Below are 18,946 nucleotides of genomic sequence, written 5' to 3'. Positions count from 1 at the left end.
CAGGTTGCCCCTCCTCGATCTATTCTCGAGGTCAGTGGTTTTGTTGATGAGGTATTTTACATTTGCTTCCATTTTTTGATTTTGTTTAACTGACTCTTGCTGTCTCATGGAGTCATTAGTTCTGTAGACTCCATTCTTTTTTGGGGGAAGGAGTTTTCTTCATTAACCTTTTGCAACTCCTTTTCCAATTGATCAATTCTACTTTTAAAAGAGCTTTCCATTTGACCAATTGAAGTTTTGAGAGAATTAATTTCTTTTTGCATTTGCCCATTTGAACATCTGAGAGACTTATTTTCATTTGTATTTGTCCAATTGTACTTTCTAAGGTTTTGTTTTCTTGTTGCAAGGTATTGTCTCCCCCAAATTTTCCAGTTGATTTTTAAACTCCTTCCTTATTTCCTCAAGGAAGTCTTTCTGTGCTGAAGACCAGATTGTATTCTCCTCAGAGGTTCCAGGTCTTTCTGAGTTAGGGTCTTTCCCTTTCAAGAATTTTTCTATGGATCCACCTTTCCGCTGACCCTTCTTCATTTTGCTAAGACCTAAGTTGGGGAGCTGCTGGTTCACAGGGGCTTGGGATTTCTAAGGGCTTTACTCACTGAGTGCAGTTTCTCTGGCTGGCCAGTAGGAGGTGCTGGTTGCTTTCTCTGGAGTGTCTGTGACCTTGGTTGAGGCCTTCTCTCTTTCCTTGAAGGGAGGAGTTGGAGCTATTGAATTCTTTTGACTTCAATCAATGGTGGGCTTTACCCTGGCCTGAGGTCATTCCTCAGCTGGGCTGGTTCTTCTGCTCACACACCTGGGCCTGAGGCAGAAGTAGTTTGCATTTGTTTGTTAGGGAAGAGGTCTGAGTTATAATGGGACTCAGACCAGGGGAGCCCAGGAATGGTGTCTGCAGCTCTCCTGCTCCAGAACTCTGCCCCCAGCCCTGTCCAGGATCTCCCAGGGGACAGCTCCAACATCAGCTCCCCCGCAGACTCATGCCCCTGCAGTCCAGCCCCACCTCTGATCCAGCAGGTCTGGCTCTCAGGCCCTCAGACTCCCGGTTCCAATTCAGCTATTAATCTGGTTGATCCGGGCTGATCCTCCTTCTAAGCCCAGACTCAACCCCCCCCCCCCCCCCCCCCCCCCCCCCGCCCCGAATTCGGCCAAAGCTGCTGCAGGAGACAAATCTCAAGGTAGATGTTCTTTCTCCTGGCTTTTCTTTCTGGGTTTTGTGGGTCAGATTTCTTTTAAGAGGTTTGTTTCATGTGATACATGGGGAAGAGATCAGGAGACTTTAGAACTGTGCCTGTCTTCTCTCCGTCATCTTGGCCGTATGTCCTCAATAATGGTTCTTAAGACCTTAGATCAGTTTAAGACTTAGAGACACAATTAATCTTGCCTTAGAAAAAATGTAATCAGAACTCCTGGAGATGACTAACAACCTGAAGAACAAGAAGGTATATAGTCTGAGGAAAGAGATTTCAAGGCAAATGGGGGGAAATTACTAAAAGGGAGAGCAATGAACAATAATAAACTGAACACTTAAGAGACATGAGAAAATTTCTCCCATGAGGGAATATTGTCTGTCACCTGCAGGAATTGGTATTTCTGGGAATAGGACAGAAAAAAAAACTGTAACTGGGGGCAAGATCTCTAAGACAAAAGTATACCAACTATTTAGAAGAAACCCAAAATAGTATCTTAGAAGCTTTAATTCCACAAGGAATATATACACTAAAGAAAAGTTAGGCAAATATAAGGACCATGTTTCAAAGAATAAAATTCTAGAATAGGTAAAAAGGAATAAATAATGAATAAAGGAATAAATAATGAAGAGAATGAAGAAAGAAATTATAGAAAAAGGTTCAGAAAATAAAATTTTAAAATTTAATAAACAAAATCAAATGAAGGGAAAACAAGAGAGATTTTACTTGACTAACTGGAAGAAATAGAGGGGAAGAATTAAATGACTATAAAATACAGGCAAAAAAAGGAAATAATGAATAAAACTAAATCTAAGGAAAGGGGTAACAAAGGACTGTGGAGAGAGGGAAGGAGGTAGTGTTTGAGGATGGGGGGAAAAGAGATCTAGGTAGGAACATAATCATCTTAAAATAGATTAAGCTAAAATAACTAAAGACATAATACTATCTTTAGAGGAGAGAAAAAAATCTTAATTTAGAAAAAAAGGAATCCAGTTTTAAAAAAAGTCAATGTAAACTATCTTATAAAGCAGTTTTTTATAAAATTCTACATAGTTTTGATCTTGATCAGATAAAGAACACACCATTCCTACTGGAAGAAACCCTCAGAGATTAAATTCATAAGAGTGGACTTGGTTTTCCATAGAAGATATTTAGGTAGTTATGCATAAAATAGACTCTCTTCTATAGTGAAATGTGATATTTTAATAGTCTGTCCTCTGGAACAAAAACTCTGCAAGTCAAAGTTGACAGTAAATAATTACCATTCTCCAGCAAAAAAAGAGAACTTTAGAGTGAGAGGGAATAGACTCTTCATTAGAAAACAGGAAAGCAAAATCAAATAAGTTTTCCCAAAAGTTTCACCAAAGAATAATATAAATTTCTTGGTTTAGATAATAACTAAAAAAATCATAAGGGGAAAACTAAATTGAGAAAGACCATATGGAATAGTTGTAAAACCAGGAGAAATGGACTTCAGGGAAGGGGAAGGGTTTAAGGATCTATGCAGACTGATTTTGGGTAAAGAAATCACCAACTCTGACTCAGGAGGATAAGAAATGGCTTAATTTTAATTTATAGGTTACTGCAAAAGTTCACGTGTCACTACAAAAAAAGTTCACAAGTGAAGTTCTTTGGAAAAGCAGAAAGATAGTGAGTTTCAGTAAAAGTGGTGGAATTAAGAAGAAACAGCCAGAGGCTGGGTTAGTGAGAACAACAAGGACAGCTAAGAGGTAGAAAAGAGTATGAGAGGTTACTTGATGGATCTATACTCCCCCATAGCAGGCAATTTTCACAGTATAAGTAGTGGACAAGATAAGATATAAAGAAGGAGCATAGAGGCATGAGAGGTTATTTGGGGGATAATGCCTTCCAATAGCAAGCTCCTCCAAAGGAGGACTTAATTGAGAAGTGATTTGAGCTTTTAAGGAGGATGAGAGATGAGGTGGGGGCAGGTATCTTAGAGAACAGAGAGGCAGGAATCCACTGTTTTGTTGATAAGAGGCTTGTTTTATTCCAAAGGGCAGGGATTTACTGAATCCTTGCCAGGGAGGGGCAAGGTACTTTCCTAAAAGTTCACTGATCTCATCTCACAGATTGAATAATGGGATGGGCCTGAGGAGAGGGAGAGATACATGGTCAGTACAAACAGAGGGTACAGATTAATAACCAAAACATACTTCTCTGTCCAATATTTCTCCTACTTTAGTTGGACTGACAATTGATAGAATTTGTCTGTCAAGATAAATATCTGCAGCAGACACTGCAAATGGACAAAGAGTTGAAACTAGAACAGAACATCAGCAGAGTAGAATGAACTGCTATTGGTAAATTGCCATTCTTTTAATGACCTCACATTTCTCACTGAACCATCTTTTTAACACCAAAAACTTCAGTGATATCTTTTGGCTAAGAGTGACCTAAATACTACAGTTCAATAGTCTTCAAAGAATCACAGTTAAGGATCTGTTTCCTTTTGAAATAATGGAGAGGTTTATGATTGGTACAAGTAGGCTGAACCCACATCACAAATAAGGAATTCTTCAGGGCAAGAGTTGGAAAGAATTTTATCAGATAAATGTGTTACTAGAGAAAAAACAAAAGATAATGGATTGGTCATATGCTTCATTAGTATGCATGTGGTATCAAGAGAACAAGAGGAAGACCCCAGCATAGGAGTGGACCTCTTATGGAATATTTATAAGAAACATTGAGAAGAAACATTTATAAGAAACATTGTAATCTGCATGCCTGGAAGTAATATTCACTCTGATAAAATCACTGGGCCATTGATATATTTGTGTTTTGTAGTCTTACTACCATCCTTTCAGTAGTAGGGTGGAGAGATAGAGATAGTAGAATATTTTATTTCTTTCAGCAAATGTTAAACAAGTTGTTCTTATTAACTTTAAAGAGATCACTGGTAAACACCCAGAAAACCTAACTATAAATTCCTGAATATATGCAAAATGAGACTTCCTTATTTACAAATTAGTTTGTATACAGGAATGTGTTTACAATAGGGGAATATAAGCTTGAAAAAGCATTATAGGGGCCAGATTGAAGCTGTCCCCTACTAAGTGGTAATTTTAAAAATATTTTAGTAAATATTTTGAGGATATATTATATAGGGTTCTGAGTCACATAAACAAAAAGTTAAGATTATACTGTTGTTAAAAGAGCATGTACTGTTGGTGGAATTAATGCATTATTGCTGGAGATCCCTGAAAATACAATGAATAAAACAGAAATCAGTAATTCTTTGGAACAATAACAAATATTAGAACAAAATCATAAGACTGAAAAAATTGAAGAATTTTATTGAAATATTTTATCAAAAACAAGTAACTTGGAAAACAGGTCAAAGAGAGTTCATCTTTGAAATGAAAGAAGATATCTGAATGGATTAGAAAGTAAAATCCAAATTGGCCATATCAATAACAAAACTAATAGAAATCATATGATTATCTCAATGGATACTGAAAAAGATTTCGACAAAATACAGAACACATTCCTACTAAAAACACTAGAGAGCATTGAATAAAATCATTCCCAATAAGATCAGGGTGAAACAAGGATGCCTGTTATCACCATTAGTATTCAATATTGTATTAAAAATATTACTTTTAGAAATAAGAGAAGAAAAAGAAATCTAAGGAATTAGAATAGACAATAAGGAAATAAAACTCTCACTGTTTGATGGTATACTTAAAGAATCCTAGAAAATCAACTAGAAAACCTACTTGAAACAATTGACAACTTTAGCAAAGTTACAGGATATAAAATAAATCGAAATAAATCATCAGCATTTCCATATACTATCAACAAAGACCAGTAAATGCAAAAGATAGAGAAATTCCTTTCAAAGTAACTATAGATAACATAAAATACTTGGGAAACCACCTGGGAAGCCAATTCCAGAAACAATATGAAAACAATTACAAAATGTTTTTCATACAAATAAAGTCAGATCTAAACAATTGGAAAAATGTTCATTGCTCAAGGGTGGGTTGAGGTAATATAAGAAAAATAACAATTTTACAATTACTTATTCAATGCCATACCAATCAAATGACCAAAAAATTATTTTAAAGACCTAGAAAAAACAGTAACAAAATTAATCTGGAGAAAAATGGTCAAAGATAGATTAACACACACACACACACACACACACACACACACACACACACAAACACATATACTCAGTTAAGTTTAGAAACATCTTACCTTTCAAGTATTAAGAGGGGAAAGGGGGGAGTGGGGAGGGGGGAGGAAAAGAAGAACTGACAGAAGGAAGGGAAGGAAGAAGGGACAAAGGGAAAGGGGAAACAAAGGGGATCAGATATAAGGATATAAGGGGCAAACACACTGAAGGAAGTGCCATTCAGAAGCAAAATACTGGGAAATACAGAAAAGGTTAAAACAGGGGGAAAAATACAAACAGAGGGAAGATAGCATGGAAGGCAATAAAGGATTAGTAATTATTATTTTGAATATGAATAGGATGAACTATCCCATAAGCAGATAGAAGAGTGGATTAAAAACCAGAATCCTAGGGGCAACTAGGTGGCACAGTGAATAGCCTGGGAGTCAGGAGGACCTGACTTCAAAATCTGGCTTCAGGCACTTAATAATTGACTAGCTGTGTGACCTTGGGCAAGTCACTTAACCCCAATGCCTTAAATAAAAATTTAAAAAATAGCAGAATCCTACAATATACTACTTACAAGAAACTCATTTGAAATAGAGAGAGATACATGAAAAGTAAAGGTAAAAAGTTGGAGCAGAATATATTATACTTCAGCTGAAGTGAAAAAGAGCAGCTGCAAAAGTAGATCTCATTAAAAGAGGAAATTATATCCTCCTAAAAGGTACCATAGACAATGAAGCAATTTCAATACTAAATATGTATGGACCAAGCTGTATAGCATCCAAATTCTTAAAGGAGAAGCTGAATGAGTTACAGGAAGACATTGACAGCAAAATGCTACTCAGAATTAGATAAATCTAACCAAAAAATAAACAAGAAAGAAGTTAAGGAGGTAAATAGAATGTTAGAAAACCTAGACATGATAGACCTTTGGAGAAAATGGAATGGGGATATTAAGGAATATACCTGTTTTTCTGCAGTACATAGTACCTACACACACAAAAAACCCAACCATGTTTTAGGGCAAAAAAACCTCATAATCAAATGCTGAAAGACAGAAATAGTGAACACTTCCTTTTCACACCATAATGTAATAAAAATCATGTGCAATAATGGACCATGGAGAGATAGACTAATTAGAAACTAAAATAACTTCATTTTAAAGATTGGCTCAAATAACAAATTAGATAAAATTAATAATTTAATCCTAGACAATGACAAAAATGAGGCAATATACTAAAACTTATGTGATACAATCAAAGCAGTTATTAGGGGATATATTATATCTCTAAATGCTTAAATGAATAAAATAGAGAAAGAGTAAATCAATGAATTAAGCATGCAACTAAAAAAATTAGGGAAAACCCCCAATTAAATATCAAATTAGAAATTCTAAAAATTAAAGGAGAAATTAATAAAATTGAAAGCAAGAAAACTATTAAATAATAGTTTGAATAATAATCAATAAATAAAATCAATAAATAATAATAATAATAAATAAAACCAAGAGTTGATTATATGAAAGAATCAATAAGATAGACCTTTGATTAATTTGATTAAAAAAAAGAAAGAAAACCAAATTACTATCATAAATGAAAAAAAGGTGAACTCACCACCAATGAGAAGGACATTAAAGTAATAATACAGAACAATTTTGCCCAACTGTATACCAATAATTTGATGATCTAAATGAAATGGATAAATATCTATAGAAATGTAAGTTGTCCACGTTAAATGAAGAGGAAATTAAATACCTAAATAACTCTATCTCAGAAAAAGAAATTCAACAAGCCATCAATGAACTTCCTAAGTAAAAATCTCCAGGGCTAGATGGATTCACAAGTGAATTCTATCAAACATTTAAGGAATAATTGATTCCAACTCCTTATAAACCCTTTAGAAAAATAGGTGATGATAGAACTCTGCCTAATTCCTTCTATGAGACCAATGTGGCACTGATAGCTAAACTAGGAAGAGTCACAACAGAGATGAAAAAAAAGTTTTCCTAATGAATATGGATGCAAAAATCTTAAATAAAATCTTATCAAAGTGATTATAGCAAGTTATCACTAGAATAATGCACTATGACCAAGCAGGATGTATTCCAGAAATGCCGGGTTGGTTCAATATTAGGAAAACTGTCAGTATAATTGACTATATCAATAACAAACCTAACAGAAATCAAATGATTATCTCATTAGATGCTGAAAGAGCCTTTGACAAAATACAACACCAATTCCTACTAAAATTAATAGAGAGTTCTTTACAATATCTATCTGAAACTCAACAAGCATTATATCCAATGGGGATAAGTTAGAGTCATTCCCAATAAGATCAAGAGTGAAACAAGAATGTCTGTTATCATAACTACTATTTAATATTGTATTAGATATGTTACCTTCAGCAGTAAGAGAAGAAAAAGAAATTGAAGGCATTAGAATTGGGAAGAAAGAAATAAAATTTTCACTCCACAGATGATACATGATAGAACCTTAAAAAAAATCATCTAAAAAACAATTAGCAACTTTAGCAAAATCACAGGATATAAAATAAAACTACATAAATCCTCATCAAGGAAAGGAAAAGCTACATGGCAGAGTAGATAGAGGATTAATTTTGGATGGAAAAAAAAATTCAAATCCTATCTGTCTACAGCTGTGTGGCTCTGGGCATTTAATATAGATTCCTTCCAGCTCTAGATCTATGATCCTAAGATCTCTTAGTACCCTAGGCAACTAAGACTATTAAATAAAGCAGTATTGCCAATTTGCATTGCTAGAAGGAGGTGCTGCCACAGTAGGAATGCAACAGAGCTCAATGTGAAACAAAAGCCTCTGTAGGGAATTAGACAATAAACACATTTTAGAAAGATTTCCATCATGGAGGGTATACATCACACTTGAAATATTTAACACATTGACCATCAATTATCCAAAAGGCAATTATTCAGAATACTTTTCTTAACCATACCTTATAACTGAATTGTTCTAATATTTTTAAAATCCAAAAATGTTACCATTCTTTTTATCTCATTGGATATATCTACCTAAAAATGTTGAACAAGTAATGAATATTAAGGGCCTACAATTACAATGTTCCTTATGAAAGAAAAGAGCAAAACTCCATCATCTTTTTAGCCTTGTATTACTCTGAAAAATCAAATTAGTTCTTTAGATTATAACCTTTAAAAACAAAATAATTTTCTCAATTTATGAGGTAGGAATTCTTTAATTTTAAAATCAGATGCCTCTGAAGGTGTTATTATTCTGTGGATTAAAGCTTCACTAGTCAAAGTTTGAGTAATTTTAACATTAAACAATATGTTTTATGCTATTACATGCTGCTCATTGGAACATATATTTAAAACACATAAGAGGTAACCCTGAATTCTACACACAAGGTAACTGAGGCCAAGAAAGGTTAAGTGACTTGCCTAAGGTCACACAAATAGAAAATGGCAAAGCAGAGATATGAATCCAGGCCTTTATCTCTTAGAGATAAAGGATAGAGTTTGGAGATAAAAAAAAAAATTGGAAACAGATGACTTCCAGACCTTCAAGGAAATAAAGCTACATATAAACAAAAAAAAAAAGTTCTCATTCTTTTAGAATGAGCTTAAAATATAGCTTTGCTTCTTGAAGTTTTTTTCAGTCAGAATGGAGCTATCTTTACTTTAGATGTGTTCACTGTACATATACAAATGCACACATATGTGCATGCTAAGTTGCTTGAATCAGAAATTAATAAAGTTTCTATGAAGAATATAAAATATAAAATCAACCAATGGATATTGATTAAATACCACTATACTAGGCTATGGATACAAGGACATAGCCTGGTATAGTGGTATTTAATAAATGCAAAGACAAAAATAATGATCTCTCCCTGTCCTCACAAAAGGTTTATATTCTTTTTTGGGAAACTAATAAGTGAATATAAAATGTATACTGTTCCAGGTTAAAAACAAAGTAATTTAGGAATGGAGTGCACCAGAAGCAGAAGAAAAGAAAAATCACTTCTAGGAGATGAACTTGAAAAATGCTTTGAAAGGAAGCAGGGATTTCAAGAGATAGGAGTAAAAAAGGGGGATAAATGAATTCAAGGCAGGGTTAACAGACAGTGCAAAGAAAAAACACTGAGATTACAGATGGAATGTTGTGTACAAGGAAAAGTATTTTTTTTAATCTCCTTAAAAATAGAACTCACTTTTGTTTCCAAACTGGCAAAACATGTTTCAATATCTTTATGTAAAATAATAATTCAACTACTCTCAAGGAAATAAGCATTCTAGTACACTATTTTCTAATTTATAAGAAAATGAGGTTTACAAAATAATACTAGCAATGGTGGTGGCATATAGGACATAGGGTTGTTGTTGGAAAGGAGAGGAGAGGAGAGAAATCCTTCATCTAATATATTTTGCAATCAAGGAGGAATATTCATTTATATTTCTTCCACTTTTCCTCACAAGAGCTTAAGCCCTCTTGACAATCAGGACTCCCTACACCCAATACACAAGGATAGTCCTCTCCTGCAGGAGGCCATTTCATTGGCCCTTGGAAGTGTGTGGGCGAATCCACAGTAGCATCTAGTTCTCTTTAAAATGTTTGACTAGAGTTATATCCCTTCCTCCTTCCCTCCCCAAACCCCAAATCTTACAAATGCTTTGACCTTTATCTTTTACTATACCTATCACCAAAACCTAATCTCTCACTTTTGAGAGAGTATACTTTAAAAACTAAAATTAATCTGTTTATCATTAAGGAAAAATGCTTTTTTGGCAGTCTAATTCCCCACCCCATCCCTTTAAAGAAAACTCTAAATTTTTCAAATTGCAAATTGAATTCTTAAGCAATAATCACAATTTATTTTCTTCTGGGTCAATTATTTTTAGATATTTGGCAGATGGTCTGGGTTACAAGGTTACAAATATTTCAATGAGAGAAAGCTTACTCTATACACGTTTATTTACTTGCTCTTGATGATGGATTCAAAATAATTTGTTTGATTCACACAACATTTTTCTGAGAGTACAATCAATGTCCAGAATGCTTGGTCAATTAAAATAAAAATTTTGTATGACAGTTTCTGTACCAGCAGATTTAATTCAAAAACACATTTCAGTTGGAATATTTATGTTCAAATTTCAAGTATTTAAGAAGCAAAGGCAGCTGTTGCCTATTTGAGAGTCCAGTTTAAATAGTTATTCAAGTATCCATGAAATATTAAAAAATTTTAAAATATTTTATTGATGCCTTTAAAAGTAATATATATATATATATATATATATATATATATATATAAACATGTAAATATATACATACATATAAGCAAGAGAAAGTCTACAGGGGAAATCTAGACAATGTAAAAGACAATCAATGAAATCTGTTTTTGAATGGAAGTCATCAGTAGCCTTGGAGAGGATTTTTCCAATTATGTCAGAAATCAAATTGCAAGGGTTTAAAATGTGATTAGAAGCAAAAATAGAAGCAACAAATATAGCTTTTTCTACGAGTTTGTGAAAGAGTAGAGAAATAAAAGAATAGTATGAAGGGATGGGAGGATCAAGAAAAGATTTTTTTTTTAAAGTGAATCTGCGCATATTGGGCAAAATCCCATTATAAAGAACCACACATTATATATTTTGTTGTTATAGAATTGTAAAAATAAATTTATTGCTAATGCTAGAAACATTTCCATTCTGCAAGAGATGAGGGTAAACACCAAAATATTTCATAGTATGTGCACATATATATGAGGGCAACCAGTGGCACATGAAGAGAGTACTGACAGGAGTAGGAGGATTTGAGCTCAAATGTAACATTAGATCTTTATTAGTTGTGTGAATCTGGGCAAGTCACTTAACCCTATTTGCCTCAGTTCCTCATCTGAAAAATCAATTAGAGAAGGAAATGGCAAAAACCATTCCAGTGTCTTTGCCAAGAAAATTCCAAAGAGGGTTTACAGAGATGGACACAACTGTAACAATAACACATATATATTATGCATATTATATGTGTTATATATCTTCCATTTGAAAGTTTTTAAAATATATTATTCATAATGGAATACAATTTTATACTTATTTCCTCATATTCCAATTTTCAACAAGTTAGAGAAATAGGTCATATATGGTCAAAAGAAACTATTATCATACTAACTTCCCCTGGATTATCTCCATTTTTGCCTCAATGGAAAAAGTTAGAAACCACAAATTAATTCTATCTGGGAAAAGAAAAAAGTACCTTTTGCCCAATGAAATCTCCTTTGGTTGAGCCACAGATACCTTCCTTTTCCTACCTACTCACACTTGAATAGGTCAGTCTGCAAAACTTGTTATGCATGTGTTCTACATTATTGCTAAACTGGTCTACTTACCACAACTCTAAGTGTAATCCAAGTTGTTAAAAAATCTAACTTTGAGTGGAGACTGATAATAGTGAAATTTGTTGGAGTACCTACATCCATTCAACATATTACTACCAAATTAATCTTTCTAATCAAATGGTCATACCACTCCTCAAAAACCTGACATTGTTTCTTTTAGAAGTCATGCTGTTCAACACTCTCAATTTGTGATGAGAAGTAAGGATCAGAGACATTAATTGATTTGCTCAAGCCAATAAGTGTCAGAAGGCTAGCTGCACATATTCTTAGGAGCTTACGTTATAAAAATACTTATATGAACAATTTTGAATTAAAAGAAATAAGTTAAACACACATATAAAGTTTGTATTAAGATTAGAAATGCAAGTTCTAAAAATATTAATACTTACATAATTCATGTCCATTATATATCTAGTAAGCTAATTTCATTTGGAAACTAGATTAATAGCAATAAATAAACAAAAATAGTGCTAGTTCTGAATTTCTATGAAACTATTTAAGTACAAGTATGTCCTACCTATTAAACAGTCTTTATAATGCTGCTATCTGCATATAACTTGAGCAATAATGGTGCTACAAAGAAAACCCAGAATTAGATATAATGCCAACCCAGCAGACTTTTAATGTAAACAAGTTTGACAAGCCTGACTTGATAAACAAAGCACAAATATTTAAGCTGGCCAAGGCAACGTACCTCCCTGAAAGTAATGGCATATATAATCCCCAAAGGAAATCACTTTCCACATTCTAGGTACTGCTTCTGGAACTCCGTGTTTCTATTTAATTTCTTCAGTTAATTTAAGCATTTCTACAACTACGCATCCTTAGATGTTTTCTATCTTTGTATGGGACCAATAGAGTCTCTAGTGTTTGTCCAGTGCATTGCCAACTGGATCACATGCTTGTTTTGAAAGAGTAACTTGGTTGCAAATTTCAAAATGAATACTGGCAGATAAAATAAGATGCAGTATTGGAACCTCTGCAAGAATTATGTGTTTGGAGGATCATTAATGGAAAGCTGAACTCTTTAATTGACAGATTTTTTGCAAGTTAAAACCAACCAAAGAATGTCTATTGCAAATTATTTTTCAGTCTCCTACAAGTGAAGCATTGACCAAAAGAAATCAGAAGCACTATTTTCAATTATAAAATATTTTGTTTAGGTTTCAGTCTTCCTATATATATATATATACATATATATATATATATATATATATATATACACATATATAATATATATTATTATAATTTTGCATAATTCCTAACACTGTGCCATATCCTTATAGGATAGCCTTCATGACAACTTTTGCTGACATTGATGATATGATGGCTAATCTATTTTAAGTTCAAATCAGTAATGCTCAAATAGGTGTAATGTACACTAGGAAGAAACAAAAACCAAAAAAATCCAAGAAAGATGAACTGCTTTGATCAAGTTCTGATGCCAAAACTTTTTTTGAATCACATAACACAGTGCCAAGATTTATCACATAAATAACAGCAAATCCCCACAGAAGCGGTTCTTTGGGTCTGTAAAAACAGTGTTTTCTAAAGCTGTGTTGCCTAATTTTGAATAGACCTCCCCATTAGCATATTGCGAGAGCATGGCTGAGGTTTCATACATTTGATCAATATTCTTTTATTAAATTTATGTGATAAGTGTTCTGCAAATACCACAGAATTCCAAGGTCAAATTATAACCAAAAATTTAAATTCTAGAGGAATTGAAACACATGAGGATCTAAGTGTTTAAAAAATAATTATAATAGTTGGATATATTTTACCTGAGATTCCTCCATAGATTTCTTCTGATATTCTAGCAGCCTCTTTTCTATTCCCTTTCACGATATAGAAATGGGTTAAGAGAGCCAAAAAAACTTTGATTAAGAGCTTAAAGAAGAAAAAGAGAGCAAAAATAGTAACATAAATGTTTTTAAAACCATGGAACAAGGAACTCTCCTCCATTTTGGCTCACACTTGGTACAACTTCCTAAGTCTGTAACATTTCACTGGGTTATTATTGGTATTGTATGACATCTATTTTAAACCTTTTAACTGCTAGTGCTCCAATTACCAAGAGCTCACTCAGTTCATCAGTCTGACAGTGATGCAGTTATTAAATGACAATGCAGGTGATTAAAAAAATCCTCCTATGTTCAGTGTTACAGGCAAGAAAGAACCTTGCAACAAGTTGTCTATTCCAAGAGTACCTTGAAAAACAAACCAATAAGAATTCCTACATAAAACCCATTTTAATTAGTTTTCTAATTATAGGTCAGATACCGATAATTATTTGAATCTAGAGGGAAAATTTTTCATGAGTTTGCCTTTTACCTGCCTTCTTCATCTTTTTTTTAAATGATGATCACAGGATGAAGAAAAGTTTGAATTCTCTACAGAAACTATACTTAACTAAAGTTGAAAATACCATTATCTTTTTTTTTACTTTGCCATCAAAGACCGGTATAAGGACCTTTCACTACTTTCATACTATTTCATGATCTAGAACAGTACTTTATAAATAGATGCATGATATACAAATTCAAATATAAATTTACTCAGATTGTATGGTTTTCTGATTTCCTGGGACAGAAGATAAAGAACCATCCTTATATTCAGGGAGGTCTAAGTGAAAGTCTATTTGACCCTTGATAAGTTTTGTATGACTAAATTGCAGAACAGATGCAGATTGGTATTGGTAGGAATTTCTTTTAATCCTAGTGAAATAATAGTTCTAGTTAAAAGTAAAAGTAGTTTACTTGGTGTGAACCGATCCAACCTTTCTGGAGAGCATTTTGGAACTATGTCCGAAGGGCAATAAAACTGTGTATACCCTTTGATCTAGCAGTATCAGTACTAGTTCTGCATCCCAAAGACATGATAAAAAATGGGGAAAAGTCTCACATGTTCAAAAATATTTATGACAGCTTTTTTTGTAGTGGCATAGAAATGAAACTGAAGGGATATCCATCAATTGGGAAATGACTGAACAAATTATGTCATATAAACGTAATGGAGTTTTATTGTTCTATAAGACACCATGAGTGGCAGACTTTAGAGAAGCATGAAAAGACTTGTATGAGCTAATGCTGAGTGAAATGAGCACATTAACTACAACATTGTGAGAAAATCAACTATGATGAATGCAACTCCTCTCAGAAGTTCAGTAATCAAGGATGATCCTGAAAGACCTGTTAAAGGAAAATGCCATCCACACAAACTATGGATTCTGAATATAAAGTAAAGCACAATAAGTTCACTTTTTAAAAACTTTTATATTTTTCTTTTCTTTCTCATGGTTCCCCCCACCCCTTAATTTTAATTCCTTTTTCACACATGATTAATATGGAATTTTGTTAAGCACAATTGTACACGTATAACTTTTACCTTGTATAAGTACAACTTATTCACTGCCATGGGTGAGGAGGGAGGAAAGGGGAGAGTGGTAGAAAAATACGAAACTCATAAACTTGCAAATGGACAAATATTGAAAATTACCTTTGTGTGTAATTGGAAAAATTAAATAAAATTCAATAAAGGTTAAAAAAAAAAGAGTAGCATACACAAGAAGAATAAAAGGGTGGTTATTTCCACCCCTGACACAAACTGGCTAAATGCTCAGTGCCTTAGGGAACTCTCCAAAATAAGCTGATTTGAACTGATGAAATTTTTAAATTGGGAGATCTCTAGGCCAAAGAAATTATCAGTCCCAAACTACCCAGTACCTAATAAAAGTGGTTCCCAAAGAAAACTGCTCCAGAATCTGGGTATCTAAGTTTTACTCTGGCAATAAAATTATAATTTAATCCCTAGATATAATACACACCACAAAAGTGATTTTGAAGGTTTTAGCCGGGAGGCTTTCAAAAATGAGTACTTAAAAAGGCAAGTTTGATTAGAATGTAAACATAGGCGCATATTCACATGAAATCAGAGCAAGTCACTCAAGTGTATGCCAAAAAAATGTGATGATGTTTGAGTACGTATATACCCTACATTCTACTCTGGGTTTGTAAGGGCAAGCCAAGATCTCCTAATATGGAGGTGACTCAAGGGACCTTTGGAGCATGTCTAGATCACCTAATAAAGAGGTCTTTGTGTCCCCTACCACATGGGTGGGGAGATCCTCTTTTGACCATCAGCATCTTTCAAACAACTGAGACCTAGCTGTCACTCTTTCTGTCATGTTCAGAGAATGAAGATCACAATTCACTCATAGCATAGACACCATAAAATGAACTGGTAAGAAGGGTAGGATTTTACTTCTACTCCCTCTCTTTTAACTCAGTTTTGAAAATGGGGTCTGGGGATGTTTGTTTCTATTTTGTGTGTTTGTTCTCAGAGTATGAACCATGACTGGGGTGGTACAGCCAGCTAGCGCACTGTGGAAACCCTGAGAAGCCAGGGTCGCTAGGGTTCAAGCCTGATCAGGGGCTTGTACTTGGAACAGGGAGTGTGCTCTATGGAAACTGTAAGCTCTGCACCTAATCCCCTTCTCCTCCCCAAAGGCTGAAGTGGCACAATGAGTGTAGAGGGGAAAGAAGGAAATTCAGAAAGGGGAGGGTTATGTCTCCCAAATTCAGGGAGGATGTTTCTGTTTGTGATTATATCTTGAAGTAAATATTTCAGTGTAAAAGCTAATTTGATAGTGTCTAATAAAATTGGGGTGCAGGAGGTACACCCATGCATGCACCCACTACATGAAGGAAACGACATTAGATGGCCAGAGCCATTTGCAGAAAATCTAGATCTTCCCTGCCAGGTATACCAAAGGACCCTGAGAGAATAACAATCTGACGCACCTAGTTTTCAGGCAGTGGGAACAAAAGTGGTCTGTGTTACAATATATTATGCAATATTTAAATTTATAATCATTGTAATAGATTTAGTGAATTTACAGCAGAAATCTTCAGTGCAACCAAACACAAAGTCATTTGTGATGGGATGTACCCAAAGGATTTACAATAACAGGTTTTCAGATACTTTGGAAACTTGTTGCCTTGAGAAAGGTAACAATGAAGTTCATATGCATTTTCTTCAAGCTTCCTTATGTCTGCCCATCTTTCCAGTTCATTCTTAAGTGATTGCTTCTGAAAGATGACATTTCCATTCTCTCATCACAGCTTTGAACAATATTCTGGCAAAAGCAGTGCTATCTATCTGCTGTCACCATTATGGTCAACTTTGCATCCAATCTGTCTGGGTTTATCACTGAGGTGGTGATAGCTCTCCCTTTTAAATGACTTCATTGCTAGTTCCTTCAAATAGTTTCCCCTTTGAACTTGGCATTATAAACTCTGTACTCATCCTTAAAACTCACACTATCAGGTCAGATTTCTAGAGCAATACTGCTGCTCTCCTGAGGTCTAAGGGTAACCCAGATGGGTTAGGGTAGTTTTCCTAAAACTATGATTCATAAGCTCTCATCCAATATTATTTGCCCCATTCATATCTCCAGTGCCAGTCAATTAATAATCAAAGCTGATGATGATATTAGTTGATAGAGACAGCTAAGTGGCACAGTGAGTAGAGCCAGGTCTACAGTCAGGAAGACCTGAATTCAAATGTGATCTCAAACATTTACTATGTAAGCTACATTCCAGGGCTGTTGTAGGGATCAAAATGAGATATTTATAAAGGTTTGAAAACCTTAAAGTGTTACATAAAAGCTAGCTGTTATTTTTAGTTCCTCCATATCACTGATAACTTTTAATATCATTTCGGGTTTTTTTTTTTGTATGTATTTTTACAAAGAGATATTTACTGAGAACACCTGAAGTACACAAGCTTTTGAAACTACCCTGCCACTATAGTCCTTGGGAGCATGGTTCAAGGTTCAAATTTATAGTGCTGTTGAAGAAGTGTTTGCAAGACATGTTGTCTTGGCTACACTCTGCAAGGATGGCTCCTTACCAGACTTGGCTGATGTAACAAATACTGCTATGGATACTAGGTGCTGGACAACTGATGGTTCTGCTGATCTTTTGAAGTTCATAAGGCCATGACCTGGTGCTTTCTATCTCCAATATTCTTTCACCTAAGATTAGAAAAGAACAAACACTGACAAAAGAAACAGCAGCACTGGGTGTTCATGACCAAATGCCGACTCAGATGGGAGAAAAGGCAGTTAAAGTCACTGCCCTTCCCCCTGATCCAGAGGCTTAAAAAATTTTCTCTTCCTCACTCAAAAGCCTCCACTTTTATTTGGACACTCCATTCTGGCCTAGCAGCTTGATAAAAAGCTTCACGCCACCACTTAGTAAGCTGGGATGAAAACAGGTCACTAAGTAGCTCCACATTGATGTGAATCAAACAGCCTCCCCAAGCCACTCAGGATAAAAAGTAGGCAATCCTGCAAATGCTTCAAAGGCTGGACTTCATTAGCCAGCCCCTATTTTTTTTTTATGTCTCCTCTTTCATATAGTTGTCTCTTCTATGTGAATTTTGCTTGGTCAGAAAAGTTTGGAGGCTCCCTGTTAATATGCATTCAAAAAGACTTTAAAGTAACATGACCTCTATATAGATGCCAAGTAGGCACAAATGATCCTGTATCTAAGTTAAATAGGGACAGGCTTTTTAGATCAACTTAATTTTTACATATTTAGTTTATACTCAGGCATATTTTTTTATATCACTTTAAAGTAGCAACATTGGTGTAGTAAAAAATAGGCTGAATTTTGAGTTAGAGGACTACATTTCAATTTCCAGTTCTTTTATTTTACTATTCCTGTAGCCTTGGACAAGTCACTAGAGGTTATCTCCTGTTGTAAAATGAGGTAGATATTTGCTACCATTTACATAGTGTTTTAAAGTTTACATAGCATTATACAGAAATTATCTCATTTTAACTTCCCAACAACCTGCATTAACTGTTTGATAGATATGGAAATTGAGGCAGAGATTTAGTGATTGCCAGTCACAATAAGAATTGAACTCAAGTATTCCAGATTCCAAGTTCAGTACTCCACCTACAGCACCAACTAGCTGCCTAGATGACCTCTAAAGGCTAGTTCCTGCTCTAAAACTAAGATCCCATGAACATTTCCCCAAATCACCAAAAATGCATGTATAAGACCCTCTAGAGATCAATTTTAAACACAAAATGCCAATGTTGTCCTTTGTGGCTTTCTGGATATGATATACTTGTAGCATACGTAACTTTTCCAAATTAATATGAGAAAGAAAAAACAGAACTCCTGATTGGGGGAAAACACATCCAGCTTCAGAC

At 34.3% G+C, this 18,946-nt stretch overlaps 1 protein-coding gene across 7 annotated transcripts in view; it reads right to left on the bottom strand.

Moving 5' to 3' along the window:
* ASB11 (ankyrin repeat and SOCS box containing 11) overlaps positions 1-13,781 on the bottom strand; it is a 138,844-nt gene extending 125,063 nt beyond the window's left edge. For 4 of the 7 annotated variants that reach the window (XR_012469612.1, XR_012469611.1, XR_012469613.1 and 1 more), the window contains exon 1: positions 13,503-13,780. Coding sequence is in view for 2 of the 7 variants with exons in the window: in XM_074192409.1 (XP_074048510.1) it covers positions 13,503-13,683 (181 nt within the window). In the remaining 5 variants the exon portion in view is untranslated. Of the gene's footprint in view, positions 1-12,412; positions 12,817-13,502 lie in introns of those variants that run through there. The other 3 variants (XR_012469615.1, XM_074192409.1, XM_074192419.1) reach the window with 3 other exon arrangements.
* Positions 13,782-18,946: the final 5,165 nt, after the last annotated feature.

Source organism: Macrotis lagotis, chromosome 6, assembly GCF_037893015.1.
Source record: "Macrotis lagotis isolate mMagLag1 chromosome 6, bilby.v1.9.chrom.fasta, whole genome shotgun sequence".
Taxonomy (NCBI): domain Eukaryota; kingdom Metazoa; phylum Chordata; class Mammalia; order Peramelemorphia; family Peramelidae; genus Macrotis; species Macrotis lagotis.
The sequence above is the reverse complement of the archived record's forward strand: the minus strand, read 5'-3'. Positions and strand labels throughout refer to the sequence as shown.